At 33.4% G+C, this 19,328-nt stretch overlaps 1 protein-coding gene across 1 annotated transcript in view; it reads left to right on the forward strand.

Moving 5' to 3' along the window:
- The first annotated feature begins 9,724 nt into the window (after positions 1 to 9,724).
- The window catches only part of LOC125656388 (uncharacterized), a 40,573-nt gene continuing 30,969 nt past the window's right edge, over positions 9,725 to 19,328 (forward strand). Inside the window, exons 1-2 of the mRNA XM_056144889.1 lie at positions 9,725 to 10,251; positions 16,569 to 16,672. Coding sequence (XP_056000864.1) covers positions 9,957 to 10,251; positions 16,569 to 16,672 — 399 coding nt within the window. The 5' untranslated portion in view covers positions 9,725 to 9,956. The remainder of the gene's footprint in view (positions 10,252 to 16,568; positions 16,673 to 19,328) is intronic.

Here is a 19,328-nt window from a genome sequence, read left to right on the forward strand (position 1 = left end):
AAAGTGTGACACTATATACCATCAGAGAAAACATTGACCGGTCCAATGAAAGGCAAATATAACGAACGGTGACCAATCTCATAACTCCTATAAGCAATACAAAATAGAGAGTTGGGCAAACACGGACCCCTGGATTCACCAGAGGTGGAATATGGTTTTAGGAGGAGTAAGCATCCCCTGTCAACCGGTCACGCCTGCTGTTTACCCCATATCCCGATCATACCTGCTGGTAAAGATTGAGAAATATTCTAGCCAACTATCTGCCTATTTCAATCACCTTCGTATTAGATAGAACATTTATGGCAATTTGTATTCGCAATTCAAATCTCATTTTGTTGCGTAGGTCAAAGCAACATTGTGATGGACAGAATAAATGGTTGCACAATCACAAACTGATAGATGTTACGGATCAAATGAACTGTAATATCGACACCTATGACTTAATTTTTTTTAGGACGACAGTTTTTGCTCCTAGTATGAGTACATTCAATGTACTCTCCAAACCCAGAAAACTAATTGGTCTTCAGATGTTGTGACCAATCACTACGCATCATGTAGCCGTATGCCAATTTGATGCTAAGTATCAGCTTATAATGTCTTTTAATTACAACGTTTATTATCTAGTTGAAAAGTGGGAGGGACGGACAGAAGATGGAGATGTAGACAGATATTACAGTGATTACTTTGTAGTATATTTTCCTTATTTGTTGGTGCTATTGGGGTTAATTTGTTACTGTGTGTTCACACATAACGGTGAAGACTATTACGGAACTGAATGTTTTATCCCCTATATGATCTATACATATGCATCGGTATTTCTATTTTGGTGTTCGACTATTGATCCAGACATTAAAATTCAGTTTCGGTAATTACCCCTTATCCACCACAGCTTTGCTGTCTGCCCATGTGCTAGATGTTCGCTGTTTAGAAGAACATTACAAAAATTCAAACTCTTTTAACATGTGAACATGCGATCTCCGCCCGAGTATGAAAGAAAATCCTGGAACCATGGAAATGAATGAATAACTCTTTTCTCCTCATTGTTATGCGTTATGCGTTGCCAAATGTAATTGTTTGGTGTCAAGAAGACAGTCATAAAAGAACTAATATATTCTCAGTGTATGAAACATTAACATAGCCTCGCCCGACATCTATAATTTCGGAAACAAGAGGGCATGAACTTCATAACCTACATAAATAAAGAGTTATTTCGAATAACTGCTGTTTGTTTAGACGTCAAGTTGGTTTTTAAGGAAGTAGCACATACATATATCAGCAATAAAGCTCTGCCATAGTCCTCAAATCCTTGACCCATTGGGTATGGATTTTACAAATTTGGAGTGCTTTCTTTACATAACAATTTATAAAATTCAGGTAACATAGTGCATTGGAACCAAGTAAAGGTATGAGTGGAAAAGTATGGGCTTAATTTGAAAAGTATAACAATCAATTGATTCATCTTTCTTTTACTGATAAGTGGACAAAATAAAATCCCTCATGGAAAAGGATACGTGCATGTCAATTTATATTTGTTACATGTTAAGCTATTATGCCGAATCAAGCAGTGTTTTCAATAATCAAACGAGAATAAAATTTTGTCAATATGGGGACTTTAAAAGTATCATGGTAGTTTACGTCAAATGTTTACAAGGTTTGGTTGATACTAACAAAGTATTGGTACGGGAAACGTATCATTACAAATATCAGACTCACAAACAAAACTAGAAAGCATCTAACCAAATGTGATTTATTTCAATTGCACCTAAATGTATCTTATCATTTTATCTTTTAAACCTACTTTGAAAATGAGGTATTATCAATAATAAAAAAATTATTTTATTGGTAATTATTACATTATATTTCATATAACGCTTTGAATAAACTTCCATCGGATCGCCTCTCTTGTACACTGCTTGAAAAAGCGGCTTTACAAATCTTTACAGCAGTTGTAAATTTCATTAAAGGTGATTCAAAAGCAAGTTCATCTTTTGTATTAAATTTACTTAAATTAAATGTGTAAAGTTCATATTTACATTGGCTTCACAGAAAGTAAATCTTTAACGGGTATTTTCTGCAGTCGACAAAAATTATCGCACTCTCTCTCTCTCTCTCTCTCTCTCTCTCTCTCTCTCTCTCAAAAGAGATAGAAATGTAATAAAACCGCAAAATAGATTCTGCTACCTTTTCTGGATCGAATCGCAAATTTCCATCCGTAGGAAATATCCCTTATACGATATGTTTAGGGTAGGGCTATGCGCAATTTCACACACACATATACAGTGGAGCCTCGTTAATCCGGACACTTTGGTTCCCGGTAAAATTGTCCGGATAAATGAAGCGTCCGGATAACTGAATCACATATTTTTTTTATCTTTACACAAGTAACAATATGCTTACTTTATTGATGCGTAGTGAATTAAAAACATTCTATCATTGGATTTAACCATCTGCATTTGTAAATAAATCATGATAATGTTAACATTTACATGTACTTCAAAGCTCTAAAATTGAAACATTCGTGTGCAGTGTATTTGTTCATGCTTACATTGTACATGTACATGTATATTAGCACTAAAAATGAATATACAAAACTGTGTACCGTATGCACTAAAACAAATAATGAATCAATATATGTAACTATAAATAAATAAATGATTAGTAACTAACATAATTATTTACACTTCAAACATTTCACCACACTTTTAATTCTTAAAGAGGCCGGTCATTTCCATCTGTCACGATTCACGGGTTCGGCGGTCTCTCTAAACAATATTCATCAGCCCACAGTTACTTTAAGAATTTCGTGTTTGTCATGTCGGTTGACGACATTCTTTAACCAAAATTCCATCTGCCAGAGTTTATATTTCTTATTCTATAATTATACAAACCAATATCGTGAAAACAAAATCATTTAAGCTCGTAATATTAAGACCTATTACTGCTTTGATCTAGCCACGCGCAATTATTTTCATGATGCGATAATAATGGAACGAAACTCGAGTGAAACCAACATTACGAGTACATACAAAATGGAATTGTCATTTTCCTTAAAATGGTAATTTTCTCACTTCTACCCATCATTTGAAAAATCGAAAGCTATAAAACTCTACAACATCGTAACAAGAAACAATCGTACATACGCACTTTCTACATGCGTGACATTCTAAACATTAAAAACTTACTACATGTACATGTGCATGAACATGCATGTATATTTTACGTCAATCAGTATAAAAAACTCCAGAATCTAGAAGTATAATCTACACCTTTTTAGATTTGAATAAGCCGATATCAATTTACGAATCAGTACAACTGATATGTGTAGCAGTTCAACAACAAAAAATATATCATCACTGCATGATGTTTAATTTATTTTAAAATACTATTACGCTATTGATCAATGGAACTCGAATTTCTGGATTAATGATGTAAAGTAACGTTTAAAAATTCCGTTCCCTAGAAAAATCGTTCGGAAGGCGAAACGTCCGGATTAATGGCGTTCGGATTACCGAGGCTCCACTGTATATATGTGTGTGTACACATATGCCTTCATTTGGTAGATCAGCATTTTCATATCTATTTATCCACTTTTTCAATCTCGCCATATTGATACTAATGTATGAGCTTCGAATTATTCCACAGTAAAAACCAAGAGGCCCATGGGCCACATCACTCATATGAGTCACCTTGGCCCATATCTGAAGATTTTTCATTTATATTTGCATGTAAAACCTTAGCCTCTATTGTGGCCCCAACCTACCCCTGGATGCCATGATTTTCACAAACTTGAATCTGCACCATGTCAGTAAGGTTTCATGTAAATGTTAACTTCTTTGGCCTAATGGTTCTTGAGAAGACGATTTTCTCAATATATTTCTATTCAAAACTTTTATCCCCTATTGTGGCCCCAACTTATCCCTGGAAGCCATGATTTGAACAAACCTGAATCTGCGCTGTCAGGAAGCTTTCATGTAAATTTCAACTTTCCTAGACGAGTAGTTTTTGAGAAGAAGATTTTTAAAGATTTTCCCTATATATTTGTATGCAAAACATTGATCCCGCCTTGTGGCCCCATCCAACCCCCGGGGGCCATGATTTTAACAAACTTAAATCTTCACTATATCAGGAAGCTTTTATGTAAATATCAGCTCTTCTGGCTCATTGGTTCTTGAGAAGAAGATTTGTAAAGTCTCTTGAATTGCAAAGCTACATATGAAGTATCAAATCAATCGAGCAAACAATATGACTTGTAGATGTCTACAAGATCAGTGTTTGACATACACTCACCGGCTATATCCCCTCTCGCAATGAATTGTGAGGGGATAACTATGAACTAGATTTCAAACCATGTTTATATAGATAACATCACTTTCACGTTTCAACCTTTCCACTCATTTCAATTTCTGATACACCAGTGTTATAATTTACTTGAACATCTTCAATTCAGTTAATATTTCTAAATTGAACACATAATTCACACACTCATTTCATGTCTATTATTTGAACATAGTATACATTTACTTTACGTCAATTTCATGTGAATTATTTGAACATTGTATATTTACTTAGTACATATATTCAATAAAATAACAGAATTCAAAATGGTGAAACAACATAACAAAGCTTAATTCATGCTTTTGTAACAATTAAATCTGAATATGGATTATAGAGATACCAGTTAAAATATGTTGTTTTTTATGAATTTGTATCAACATGTATATTGGATAAATTTAATGTGTTTATGTGTCAAGCTTCACACTTGAACAAATGTGTGATGACTTCACAAAGCGGTATTATGTATTTGGTGATGAAGTGGTAATATGGATATCATGTGCTTTATGTGTCAAGCTTCACACTTGAACAAATGTGTGCTGACTTTACAAAGTGGTATCATGCAGTATTGTGTATTTGGTGATGAAGTGATTGTGTCAATACCATGTGCTTTATGTGTCAAGCTTCACACTTGAAAAAGTGTGTGCTGGCTTCACAAAGCGGTATTGTGTATTTGGTGATGAATTGGGTATGTGGATATCATGTGCTTTATGTGTCAAGGTTCACACTTGAACAAATGTGTGCCGACTTCACAAAGTGGTATTGTGTATTTGGTGATGAAGTGACTATGTGGATACCATGTGCGTTATGTGTCAAACTTCACACTTGAACAAATGTGTGCCGACTTCACAAAGTGGTATTGTGTATTTGGTGATGAATTGGGTATGTGGATATCATGTGCTTTATGTGTCAAGCTTCACACTTGAACAAATGTGTGCCGACTTCACAAAGCGGTATTGCGTATTTGGTGATGAATTGAGTATGTGGATATCATGTGCTTTATGTGTCAAGCTTCACACTTGAACAAATGTGTGCTGACTTCACAAAGCGGTATTGTATATTTGGTGATGAAGTGGCTGTGTCAATACCATGTGCTTTATGTGTCAAGCTTCACACTTGAAAAAATGTGTGCTGACTTCACAAAACGGTGTCATGTACATGATGCCGTGATAAAGTCAAAACAGTGCCTTACGTTAAGTAAATGAATCGTTTTGTGAATATATTTGTCCTTGCCCGAAAGATTTATACATAAACATATTTTTTCTAGACTGCCAACTGTGTTTCCAACAATGCCAACAATACAGGAATCCATAAACATAATATCACATAATGTATGCATAGCAAAAATACATATCATTGTAACGGTCTAGTGGTTCGATCACTGGATCGTGAATTTATTTTATGAGATTACTGTTGTTGTAAATATAATCTAACATACTCAACAGAAACAATTGTTAAATGTCGAGTATATCAGAATATGTCGGATGATCATTCGCGATGAACTTCACATGAACATACATTAATGCTTCACTTCACAAAAAAACAAGTGTTCTGAAAAATTGTCTAGTGTCTAACAAAAAGGTACAATATAGTGCTAATGTGACTTAATTTAAGTTCCGTATTTCCTATAATGCATTGGGTTTTTTTCTTCAAAAACTAGGTATTTCGTCAATAATCATCTCCAAGGCAACTCTTATCCAAAGCTTCTGCTATCAAATATCTCCAATGGGAGTTCTGGTATGCATCTTCTGAGGGCATTGGTTGCTGAAAAATATATAACATACATTAATGATATACATTTTTCAACAAAAATTTTCAATTTTGTGAAATAATACACCACATTACAATTATCTTTAATAATATCAATCTTCTAATAAACAAGTTGTCCAACATTATAGTATACAATGACCAAATATTTAGATTTTCCTAAAACATTCACTGATCTGAGAAATTCACTAGTCCATAACTTTAAGGTAGACCATCCATAACTGATCTATTTTGTATGTAATAAATGGATGGTGGGAATTTTCTTACCTTTGTATCATTTTGAAGGGTTGGTAAAATCAAAATATTCTACCACAGGATTTTTCAAAATTTTGATTACTAACCGATAAATCACGCCTTAAAGTTTACATTGAAGTCTGTGGGAAAAGCATATTTCATTCAAATAATTTATAATACGATTTGACTTTCATCCAGATATTTTGGTAAAAAGTTGCACAAACTTACTCGTTTATCAAAATATGATTTGAAATTAATAGTTCACCACAGAAATATTTAGAAAATCTGGGGTTTTCCCCTTCTTATTTTCTAAAGGATAGATAACTGTTCAAGAAAAAAAATTAAGTAAAAAATAAATCAACTTCTAATCTTTAATTAGTCCGAGATTTCGTTAAATTCATTTTCATAAAACACATTCAATTTGCTTTCAATCATTAAAAGTACACGTTTCCTTCCAAAATGTTTTATTGTTATACTTTGAAATATGTTTTTCTGCTTGATAATGCAGGTCTGACGGACTATTGGAAGCAAATGGAGGGTGAAAATTAACTAGTCCACCCCATAAAATTTAGATCCCAGACCTCGGACCACTGTATTTTAACCCCTTGCCATATATGATATGAACCATAAATTATTTATGGAGCATTATCAATATACACAATTTAGAATTAACATTTGAGGACTGGACTGTAAAATGTGTGTATTGCAAAGAATACAGTGTGCATCTGAAATATGATACTTAGTTCTCACTCATTTCAAAATGACAACTCTGCCAGTGTCCACACGATCTTCTTCCTGTATCAGATGCTTTTTTCAACAGCCATCACAAACTAAAATATTGAAAAATGAAGGGAGTGGAGCTGTTCAGCACTTCAATGAGGTAACTTTTGAATTTGATATTCTATATGTAATGAAAAGTAAATATTTGTAGTAGTTAGAGCTATATGGACCATGAATATCGGCTTAGGTAGCTCAGTGGTTAAAGCACCTGACTGGTAATGCAGGGGTCCCTGGTTTGATTCCTGGTTCGTTCATACATTTGATTTCCTCTTTTCCTTTATTAAGTCCAATATCTTGGTATAATGAAGGTAAACATTAAAAAATAACCATGAGTTTTTATTTTGTAATTAAAGCAAGTTAAGGGACAAGATGAAAAGCTCAATGTCTGATGAAAATTTTAATTGAAATAGTTTGGGGGGGGGGGGTAAATACTCCAACAAGTTTCGGTCACTTTTTCAATATTCTATTTATTATAATACATGAATAATTGCAGCACTTCAGCAGGAAGAAAGTAAGCAGGACTGAAGTGACTCATTGGAAATTTGGAAATAACATTTATTACATCTTAATTAACATTTAAAATAAGAATTAGAAAATGTATATAGTCTTATTTAGTACTATTGTGTTATTGCATGATAATCGATTTGGGTCAACATGAAAACTGTGAATTTTTTTTTATCAGACATTGAACTTTTGATCTTGCCCAGACGAACAATGTGTCATATTTATCTGTATACATCTAATATACCAGTATATATATGTAATATTACTCAAATTTTTTATTTCAGTTCAACTGAGATTTGATTACAAGAGTAACTTGGAATAAGAGAACATTATAATAAAGGAGGACAGGTACATGGTTAAAATATTCTTTGTTTTAATGATTACAAGCTCTCAAAGTAATTCAATACAAATCAATCATCTGAATATAACTTGAAGATTTGATGCCATGCACATGAGTTGTGTACATGTTTAATATTAAAGTTATTAACATACGATAGTCATCAGTTTTTTACATGTACATGTACACATAACAAAATCTAAAGTAACTAATCAATTACATCTTCTAAAGTAATATATTCCAGTCGATTATAGGGCAAAATTGACTGTACTCAATTAGTAATCAATTACACAAAATTCCTTTAAGTTGTTGATTATTGATCGATTACATTTTTTAGTAATTGTGACTGGTCGCAGTAGTTCAGTGGTAGAGTGTTTGTCTCATAACCGAGAGGTGGTGAATTTGAGCCCCGTTCGTGGCCATGCCAAACCTAAGATGTAAACATAGGTAGTGATTGTTCCTTTGCCAAATGCTCAGGATTTTGAAGTGAGAATCACAGGTCTTTCGGATATGACCTTTAAAGAAGAGGTCCCTTGTCGGGGCAGGCGTTGACATGTTGAAGAACCCTCACTACTACGTCCATAAGCGCTATGCACAGGTTTAAATTTGTGGTACTTCACCTACAACCGGTGACGTCTCAATATGAGTGAAAATTTCTTGACGGGACATAAAACAAACAAAAGACCCATGCCTGTTCCAAATATAGTACGGTTTTTATTTTCCGTATGAATATAACTTTTTATTTTTAATTACAGAAACCAAGAAATAGGCCATTGGCAAAGAAAGTGGACAGAAGGGAAGAAGAAAAAAGTTACAAATTTTACAAAATCCAAGTGTGCTAATGGAATGATGCCACGCAATGAAGAAGATGATGAGGGCTTCTTGACATACTGATATTCAAAGGAAATCAACTCCTTTAAAACATACATAGAAATTTGTCTGGCAAGAAGAAATATACTCGTCTAAACAAGAACGGGGGATCTATAAAAACAAAGACAAACCCAAGGCTGCAGATGAGTTCTTTTGGATATTTAGATGAGATCTTCATCGGTACTTGGACAATAAGCCTATTTTCTGTATTAATACATATCACAATATTTGTACCATGATCCATTTCATATTAATCTGATTTTGAAATTTACAAAAGTGTTTTTATTACAAATACAAATTTATCATATCAACTATGTAAAAATATATTGTTTTTAAATATGATATTGGAACAAATCAAACTTTAATATAGTGATTGTGTTTGAAATATGTGACTGTTCTTTATACATTCATTTACTATCTTGAATAATTGGTCTAAACTTATTGTTTCAGTAACTTTTGTAAATGTTTTCATCTTCAATTTGATGTTTTCAGCACATTAATCTTCAAATGAAAATACTGAAAAATGATAATTTTGATTACAGGCAATTTTCTTTGTGAATTGGCAATTTGGAAAAAGAGTAATGTGACAAGGACTTAATTGTGTTTTAGTTTGCCCTTATACAAGTATATGTATGTTGTACTTAATAATAGTTGAATAAATATTTTTATATGTACTAGAAATTATCTTTGTTAGTTTACTTTGAATAAAAAAAAAACTCATTGAAATCTCATTTTTTGTTCATTTTTGATTAATCTTAATTTGATATGTTGAATGAAATATGACACATTGTTGATGTATAGAATTGACCACACTCATAGTGTGTTCGGAAGATTTATAGCGGAAACATTTGTCATTTGTCATCGAGTTTCATATAACGCATCAAAATGCACAATACTGACAGTTATACGTCTAATGCTCAATGCTGGAAGTTATACGTCTAACTTGCAGTTTTTTGTAGAGATGTGTGGTAATGGGCTTGATACGTTTGTCGAATAATAATGAAACTGATTAGCAAATGGTATTGAATGATAGGATACTTATAAATATAAACTGAATCACAATGCTCCAAATTTAATTGATGCAATAAATCGACAGTCTGGGTCCGTCAGAAACTAAAGTTCTACAGTGAACATGGTGATAAACAGTTTCAAAGACTGCACAATGACTTGGCTTCTGGGAGTTCTTGTCTGTTTTCTCTCTCCAAGTATGAGTCTGTGTCGGGTGGTGAGACCATCCGGAAACTGTGTGAATGATGTCTGTCATTTTGAATTTAACGTCAACTATAAATTCACCATGATGCAATATAACTATTCCGATATCAGAAACCCTGAATATAAACCAGTGGTTATGAAAGACAACATTCTTCAGCGACGTGCACCGAATTTAGTGAGTTGTGATGATGAATTCACTCCTATTTCCAAAGAAGGTAAGTCACCACTTGAAAATGTTAATAACATTACTCTGTACTACTTACAATTTCGAACTGGATACAATTATTTCACACCACAGTGTAAATATACCGAAAGAACCACCGCACTTTTTCAAGTATACATCTTTGACAATAATGTTTTGATTTCAATGTAATGCATTTTGAAAGTGAAATATGAATAAAACTGTGGTTCTGGCCTCAGGAACAAGACGGAATTTATTGCTAGAAAATAATGTTTTCAAAATTTCAATATAGTCATTTTATCGTGAAGAAATTCAACTTTATATGAGTTGTGGCATGTTACATATACAACAATGCATTAATAAATCGTATTTCCATTTTAACACCGTGTTACATGTACATACATTATAAGTCAGTAAAGATTTATGTCGCCACGAACGATCGAAATTAATATTAAAAGTGATTCAAATATGCATTTTAAAAGAAAAAATATCCGTTCATATTCAGATCCTTTTTCTTCTTATTGCCTCTTTTATTTTATTCGCAATATGCTGTTGTGAAAATGCTTGGATTCTATCATCTGATTTACTTTTCTTGCTGAAAGACACATTTAACATTTACAATTTTACATTTTAATGATAGTGATGAACTAGATTGTGGTTAGCCTACATGCAGACTTCACACACATTGATTAGTCAAAAGTTTGAAATATTCAACTTCAGTTTCAGTTAAGAAGAATAGTAAGGGAAACATAGAGAGAATGTAAATAATTGTTTAAATGTTTTACATGCACACCAAATCCTTCGTATCTGGGGAATAAACCTTAGATAGATTTGATTTACGTTCAACATGAGAATTAATTATTATCATTATTTTGTAAACGATTATCTACAATTAATTCACATACACACATCTCTCGTTCATTGGGAATAAAGCTCAGTTATATCTAATTTATGTTTATTTTTAAACAATGCATTGGAAAAAGTATTGATTTTTGCATATATATTTGTTATTCAGTGTTATGTTAAGAATCTAGACATAAATTGCATGTAAATATATTCTGTTATAAAATTAAGGCGTATGGTTGGTGTCTAAATGTATAACAATCCGAGGTACGTTAATAGATGGTATGGATATTGTACGCTACGTTGATCGATATAGTGATATTACCATTACACGGATGTAGATAATGATCTTACCTTTATATGACTATACATAATGATGATTCATGTGCATAATGATGTTATATATGACCGTACACAATCATGTCAGTTGACATGTGCATAATGATGTTACCTGTACCCGTACACAATAATATCAGTTGACATATACATATTGATCTTATTTGTTCTTAATTATCTTACCTATGCATAAACATATTACCTCTGGGGAGTGGTCCCTCTACACAATAGTATTACTCATCTCTAGCAATAAATGTATTGCCTGTTGACAATGATCTTTTATTAGCATTGTAATCTTGCAAGTACATACCCCTAATACCTGTTGACAATTATATTACATGTACATGAGGATTTTGCATGTACATAATGATTTTACACATTAGAATCATTATTATCCATAATATATGGCATTATCCATGAAAGGTGAATATATCGAAAAGTGATCAATCTCATTACTCCTATAAGCAATACAAAATAGAGAATTGGGCAATTACGCACTCCTGGATATATCAGGTGCCCAGGAGGAGTAAGTATCCCCTGTTGACCGGTCACACCTGCCGTGTGCCCTACAGCTTCATCAGGTAAACGGAGTTATCCATAGTCAAAATCAGTGTGCCAAGAACAGCCTTACAATCGATATGATAGGTTGTGTTGACAAAGTAGATCGTCATAACAACCATAAAATTTGCAAAATGCTGACTTTAAACGAGACTGTTGAAACTCCTTCACCATCAACTTGTTTGTCAGTAGCCTGCTTCGATTTAAAAAACAAACTATAAGCTTTTGAGTATCGAATTAGTTGAGGGATATAAACACAGCAAGAGAATTTTTCTTCTCACGTAAACGTTTTTGAATAAATTCTGCTTCATAGGAATATAAAAACAGGTCTGCTAACAAAGGATAAAATTTCGTGTCCATGGGATTCCAACAGATTGTTGGAAGTCCTGATCACCAAAGACCACAAATATTTTGTCAATGAGGAACTCCAGCATATTTTTTATTTCAACTTCAAAGTACTTGTGCGTGGAATCAGAATGGTGTTTCACTAAGCAGTTTTTTGGATGACTGATCACTAGATACGGATATTTCCGATTTCCATTTTTGTTGAAGAAGCAGCTGTCTATGATGTCAAACTGTCTAGTCTTTAATTGATCATGAGGGATGGTAATGTAAAGTGTTTAAAAGTGATACGTTTTGATGTTGTTGATTTGAGAAAAGTATCACGATTCAAAGTTTACTAAAAGTTCTTTAGAATGTTTTAGGATCCACATAAGATTTACACCGCTTCTGGGATATGTAGTCGCACAGTACGTTTGAGGTTTCTCTTTCATAGTTGTTAATGTTTTTTGACGAGCAAAGATAGGTGCTAGGTAGATCCAGCAGTATATCTTTGTTGGTAGGGGTTTTTATGAAGTTTAGGAATCCAGTATAGGTACGGTACATCATATTCATCCGTCCCATTGACTGGTATGTGAAATTTGTCTAAAACTGAATCATGATTTTGTAGAATTACGTGTTTTGAAAGGATAGTTGGAGTATAAGTATGATTACCAAAAGTTGAATTAATGGCAAGTTCGTTTAAAATACAGTTGTAATAATGAGGCTTACAAACAAAGACAATGTTGTTACAAGATTTGTCAGCTGGAACCAAAACATATTCCTCATATAATCTATCCAATTCTTTTATCACCTCTGGTTTACTAAACACAGAGGGATAGATGGTACGTACTTTAGTTTTAATATGTCTAATGCTGGATTTTGATATCCCTCGTATGCTTTTAATCCATTCTGACAATGTAAGTAAGTAAGCAATTTTTGTTTAAAGTCGGAACTATTTACAATAAACAAGTAGCATGAGCCGAAAAGCTCTTTAACCTACTCTATAGCATAAAACACTTAACACAAATAGTATTTATATATGCACAGTCATAAAAGCAAACATATTTTAAATAAAAATTTACAAAAGACACATACTATATCAACAAAAGAAAAAAAAAGAAAACAGAACAGACATATTCAGGGGCAGAAAGTGGGTAAAAAGCAAATTACTGATACATTTGGGAAACATAAAACATGCATAGATATACAGGGACAATATAAAACACAGACATATACTAGTATAGAAGAATGAAGGGTAAGATTCACAGCACTAACATAGTTGGAAAAGTAAACTTTGACTGGTAACAATAATAGATTAGTTTGAAAATTCAAGACTTAGGCAGGAGAGGCTGGAGTCTACATGAGCTACATTTACAATTTACTTCCCCACAACAATTTAGGATAGAATTTGAGAAATGGCTGTATGATGAAAAGTGTCTGAATTATTTGGTAGAGAATTCCAGAGCTCTGTTGCCTCATATCTGAAAGTTTAATCCCATACCTGGTTGTTCTTGATTTGGGTATTTCAGCTGTACTTGTGTATCTAAAATTATATGAAAGGGTTTTTATAACAACTAAATCTTGTAGAAAAACTGGACCGATATTGTGAATGAAAATTTGCCAGAGCTAATGTTTGCATTCTCCTAGTTTTCATGATGGTAATTTTGATTGATTTAATAAATCTTTATACATGCTTTTGTAATTATCATAAATAAATCTCTTTCCTGTATTTTTTTCAATTTTGCCATCAACTTTGTATCAAGTTTTTATTTTTCATATATTTAGCCCATCATCTGGCATAATCCTTGACATAATTCATAATAGAGATGAAATTTTGTCGCCAATTGAAAGATCGAGGTTCTCTGTATTTAGGACCTTTAAGAAAAAGTGATTTGAGGTCCTCATTTTCATTTAAATCAACATCGCCAGTCATGGCATGTCCAGCTGGACTATATATCTACATCACCAGTAATGACATGTCCAGCTGAACTATAGCTGAAAGAAGATAAAGAACAAGAACACGTAGGCGGATTGAGTATGAAATGGTCTATATCTAGGCACTGTAAATTTGTTTATAATTAAAACGTTTGGATGCAATAGTAGAATTATATTTGTAGGAAATAATGGGTGTAGACTTGAACTTGAAATGAGTTGGAATACACGACTGAACTATTTTATGACGAAGAGTGTTTCTTATGTTGACGGCATCTAAGTATTTTGTTTGTAAATTTGAGCTTACGGAACTGGCGGCATGTTTTGGAAGGAATATCATCCATTACCCGTGGTGGCCTAAAGAGCCTGTGATTGGAAACATCCATAATCATATAGTTCAGACTATACCCTAGTGTTGAAAATCCAAGTATAGACTAGCTGTGGTTTCTTAAAATAACGTAGGTAAAACTCTCAATAGAACAGAGTAAATTTTTGTCCGAATATAATGTGGACCTAATTGTATGTTGACGTAAGGCAAAAGTGAGTCAAACGTATACTGTACATGTAGTATCACTTCACGTGCTATTTTTAAAATAAATAATCAAGGTATTTTCAAAAATATTTATACGAGCCCAAATATCTATTATATTTTGTTTCAAGGCAAATTCGCTCAAGATACAAAGAACCCGAATATGCACTAAAATCTTGGACCCAAGCCCGAGAAATGGAGAGGGATGTCTTTATTTTTTGTAAGCACTTCTGATATATATTTAGTACATCATAATACACGAAACGTACGTTGACGGTTAAGAATTCTACATATATTTTCCGTATTTATTTGAAAATAACTAGATGAATAGTAATAAGATTTGTACTGATTTCTAGTTTAATTGTTTAGCGGCGGTTTATCTATGACTGGAACCGCCGCGGTGACCTAGAGGTTAGAGCGTTCGCTCCGCATGCAGAAGACTGTGGTTCGAATCCCGGCCGCGACAGATCTAAGTCGTTAAAACAGGTAGTGACAGTTCCATCGCCAAACGCTCGGCATGAGGTGTGAATGTCACGGGTCCTTGGAGGTTACCTTAAATTGGATGCCCCGTTACAGAGTAGGTGTGGCATGCTAAAAAAACTCTCACTGCTCAATAGTCGTAAACGCCGAGCAAAGGCCTAAATTTGAAGCCCTTCAACGGTCTTGGTGACGTCTCCATATGAGTGAAAAATTATCGAGTGAGACGTTGAACAAAACACAATCAACCAATCTATGACCGAATATGCTTTTGATAATTTGAATTGTTAAACGTGTTTAGGTGTTAGCAGTGTCACAACGAATAACACGCAACTAGGTTAAGGGCTTCCATAGTCAAATGCACAATAATCATGGGGTGAAATTGCACCTCAAATTCACTGGTATCATTACACTTGTTACGGTTAAACACCGAAACGATACTACCCATATGTTGACTGTGACTGAGCTACCGTAAATTCCCCTCATGGTAATTTCCCGTGACGTCACTTACATATCACGTAACACTTTATTTTTGGAAAACAGCAAGAGGCCCTACTTATGAACAAAAAGTCAGGTTCATGCAGGTAACCAGCTGAATTTTTATTGATAGAATCAGAAAAAAATAAAAATCCTTAACATGAAAATTGTTAGGATCAAATGCATAATGCATCAAACTAACCATGCTGTAATTTAACAACATATCAACAGTCATCAGCGAATTACCGGGGTTGTCCACATTCTTATATATATCATACCGTTAATATACAAGACAGAAATTGGTCCCCGCATTTTTCAAATGCATAAATATATCTAGATTATATAGCAGAAAAATTCATATTGTTTTTATAGTAGATGAACCTGAACTTTGCCACTGTTCTTGTAGTATGATATGATTTATGTACATGAGGGAATTTTTAAACGCATCAATCAATCAATCATTCAGATTAGGGGCGATTTCAAGGTCACAATATAATATAAATATCACCTTCGTACATACTATATATTAAAAATGGTGAATGATTTTATATCATAAAGGAATAATATATATATTATATATATATTCATAACCAAAAATTACGCTGTCATACAAATGTAACTTTTATCCTTATTAACATAGCTAGTCTATATTAGATGCATACACCTTCTACATACACAAGCGTTAAACAGTTCAACAGAAGACTGAACATACCTCCATCAAAGAAAATCTGATATCTCGGAAGTGGCGTATTGGGCGCTTATATCATTCTTGCAATCGTGAATGCATACGCTATAAGAAATACTTTAACGAACAAGATTTTGGTGTAGGATCGACCTTAAATGGCTAACAAAGACTCATGTTTCACTTCTGTTTACAGAGTTCAGGGACACTGTGAGCCCAGGAGACGGAGATTACAAGTTAGTGTACGCTATTAACGGGCAGATTCCTGGACCTGATATAGTCGTGTATGAGGACCAAGTAGTGAGTAAAATCCTGATATAGTCACCTTTGGTTTGTCCAGGGGTCCGTGTTTGCCCGACTATCCATTTTATATTGCTTATAGGAGTTATGAGATTGATCACGTTTCGTTATCTTCGCCTTTCATAGTGATGTTAAGTCAACCTGATGCTGCGTGTCTGCATGGGGTCAGAAATAGCACAAGTAATAACTATCTATATTTCTCTTATTGTCATCAGAAAATGTACTCTGAAATTATCATACACTTATCATTACCTAGTCAGTATTATTTCAACCGATTTGCAATAAATATGACCTTGACCGATCTTCTTGTTCGTCCTCCGTTGAAAAATCGTCGATGTGGGTGGCGTATGCATTAATTATGAGTTCAAAGTGATATCCTTGTATAACGAACTATTGTTCCCCATTCAAAAACACCTCCAGTTGTGAATAAACCGTCGGATTGGTGTGCTTTTGTTTTGATTCGGAAATCTGAATGTGGTCTGTTATGACGTCACATATTCAGGAAATCAGGAACGATAATCGGGTAACGATTTTCTATTCCGAATACCTTTGCACTTCAATTTCTTCGAATTGATATCGTTATTAATCTTAAAAAAGCATTTTATGAGGAGTTTATGAAACAAAGTTGATAATCATGGAGAGAAAATGTATTCTTTAAAACCATCTCCTAAGACCTTTAAAGATAAATTCTGTGAAAGATGTTTTATTTGGTTTCTACATAATTTAGCGATTTGTTGATGTTAACGAATGATATGGAACTTCGTTGCAATTTTTCCAAACGAAGTGCACTTTGCGTGTGATTTTAGAACGAAATGAGTTACTTTAGATCCGGATATTCGTCAGGATCTTTGGCACTTAAAGTAGAAGAATATGTCACAACGTCGAAACTACAGCAAAGATATGGAATGACAAGGCTATTGGATTTTCTGCTATTGCTTGTGGGTCGGGGGAGCGGTTTTATTAGCTTCAAATAGATATTCTAAAAAGTTCATTGATATTCATTATATAAGTGAGAAAGTTTCCCAGTTTACTTTCGGAAGGTCGGTGGTCTCTTCCCAGGTGCATTGCATCTGAGTTATCTCTTCCACCAACAAAAACTGGGCGCCACCAGATAACTGAAAAAATTGTTGAGTGTGGCGGAAAACATAAAATCAAATCAAATCATTAATATTCTTTTAAATTGGTATATGTATTTCCTTCACATATTACGGTCAATTCTTTGAATTTGATAGACCAGTTGGTAAAATGTTACTTAAAACCTTTTCAATAGAAATTCATGACAAATAATAAAGGATATCGCAAAATGGTAATTCTTCTTATTATTTTTAATGGAACAACAAATAAATGTAGACAGGATTTATTGCGAACGTGTAAATGGCATCTGAAGGTATTTGATATTTATTCACTTCAAAGCAACGTTCAATGATTGAACTATCGCACAATACCTTACACTAAAGAAGGTGCTATTTTTTATTGATGAGATACTTTATCATGATTCATGTATTGGTCACTAGCCGTATTGTAGTGAAGTTCAGCATTCTTCATTGTGTACACAGTTAGTAAACGGCTGTAACAAATATATTACACTCAATTACAATTCAGAAAATGAAGACATTACATGGGACTTAATGATGTAACAATGCATTATGAATATGACTGACTGAATCATAATTAAATATTATTTTGCTTAAAAACCCGTGGTTGACAAAACTACACCAAAATTATCTATGATTTACAGCAGAAAATTAACACAAGATAACAAAAATGCATGACACCAAAGGACGTAATAAATCTTTGTAAATCTTGGTAAACAACAAAGAGTAGTTAAGTTCAGTATTCTTTATTGAGTACACAATTAGTAAAAGGCTGAAACAAAAACATTACGCTCAATTACAATTCAGAAAATATAGACATTTAATATGACTTGATGATGTAACAATAATTTATGATAAGAAAATAAGAATGTATGACACACAACGACTTCATAGGAAAAATTTGCAAGATTTGTAAACAAGAAAACGTAGAAAAAGGGAGAATATCTCTTATACAAAACACAAGTCGTACCCTGAATTATTCATATATAACACCACAATACACATGTCGAAATCATTCATTATTTTGTTGACTGGTAATGAATCACATCATGTGATACGCTCATACAGTGCAAGTCTACACACGGATTTAACGACATCCAAATAATGGGATCAGGTCAGAGGGTCGATCTTATTCAGCCATTGAAATCTCTACGTGAAGAGGTGTTAGCTAAATGTTGTGTACGGATATTTTCTGTTGTATAGCTATTGCAAAAAAATAAATAAAAGTGAATGTATGCTTTAATTCACGGAAAATGTTATGTGATTGTCCCTTTTTAAGAGAACAAAGATGAAATGACAAGAATGTATTTGACAGGAGAAAATTAATTAATAAGTGGATTTCACGTCAATCCGCTACGTGTTCTACATCCACCTGATTAAAGGGAAGTAACTGGCTATACTTAATATTGTAGCTACACATGCGTTTCTACGAACAACCCAAGGAGCGCAAATGGTTTCTAGATCTCTGTGGAATAAGTGAGTCTCAATTTTTCCACAGAGAGCTTAACGTTCTGTAGCTACAATGCACGCTGCTTTACCTGCACTGATACTAAAAAAAATAA

Source organism: Ostrea edulis, chromosome 7 (genome assembly GCF_947568905.1).
Source record: "Ostrea edulis chromosome 7, xbOstEdul1.1, whole genome shotgun sequence".
NCBI lineage: Eukaryota > Metazoa > Mollusca > Bivalvia > Ostreida > Ostreidae > Ostrea > Ostrea edulis.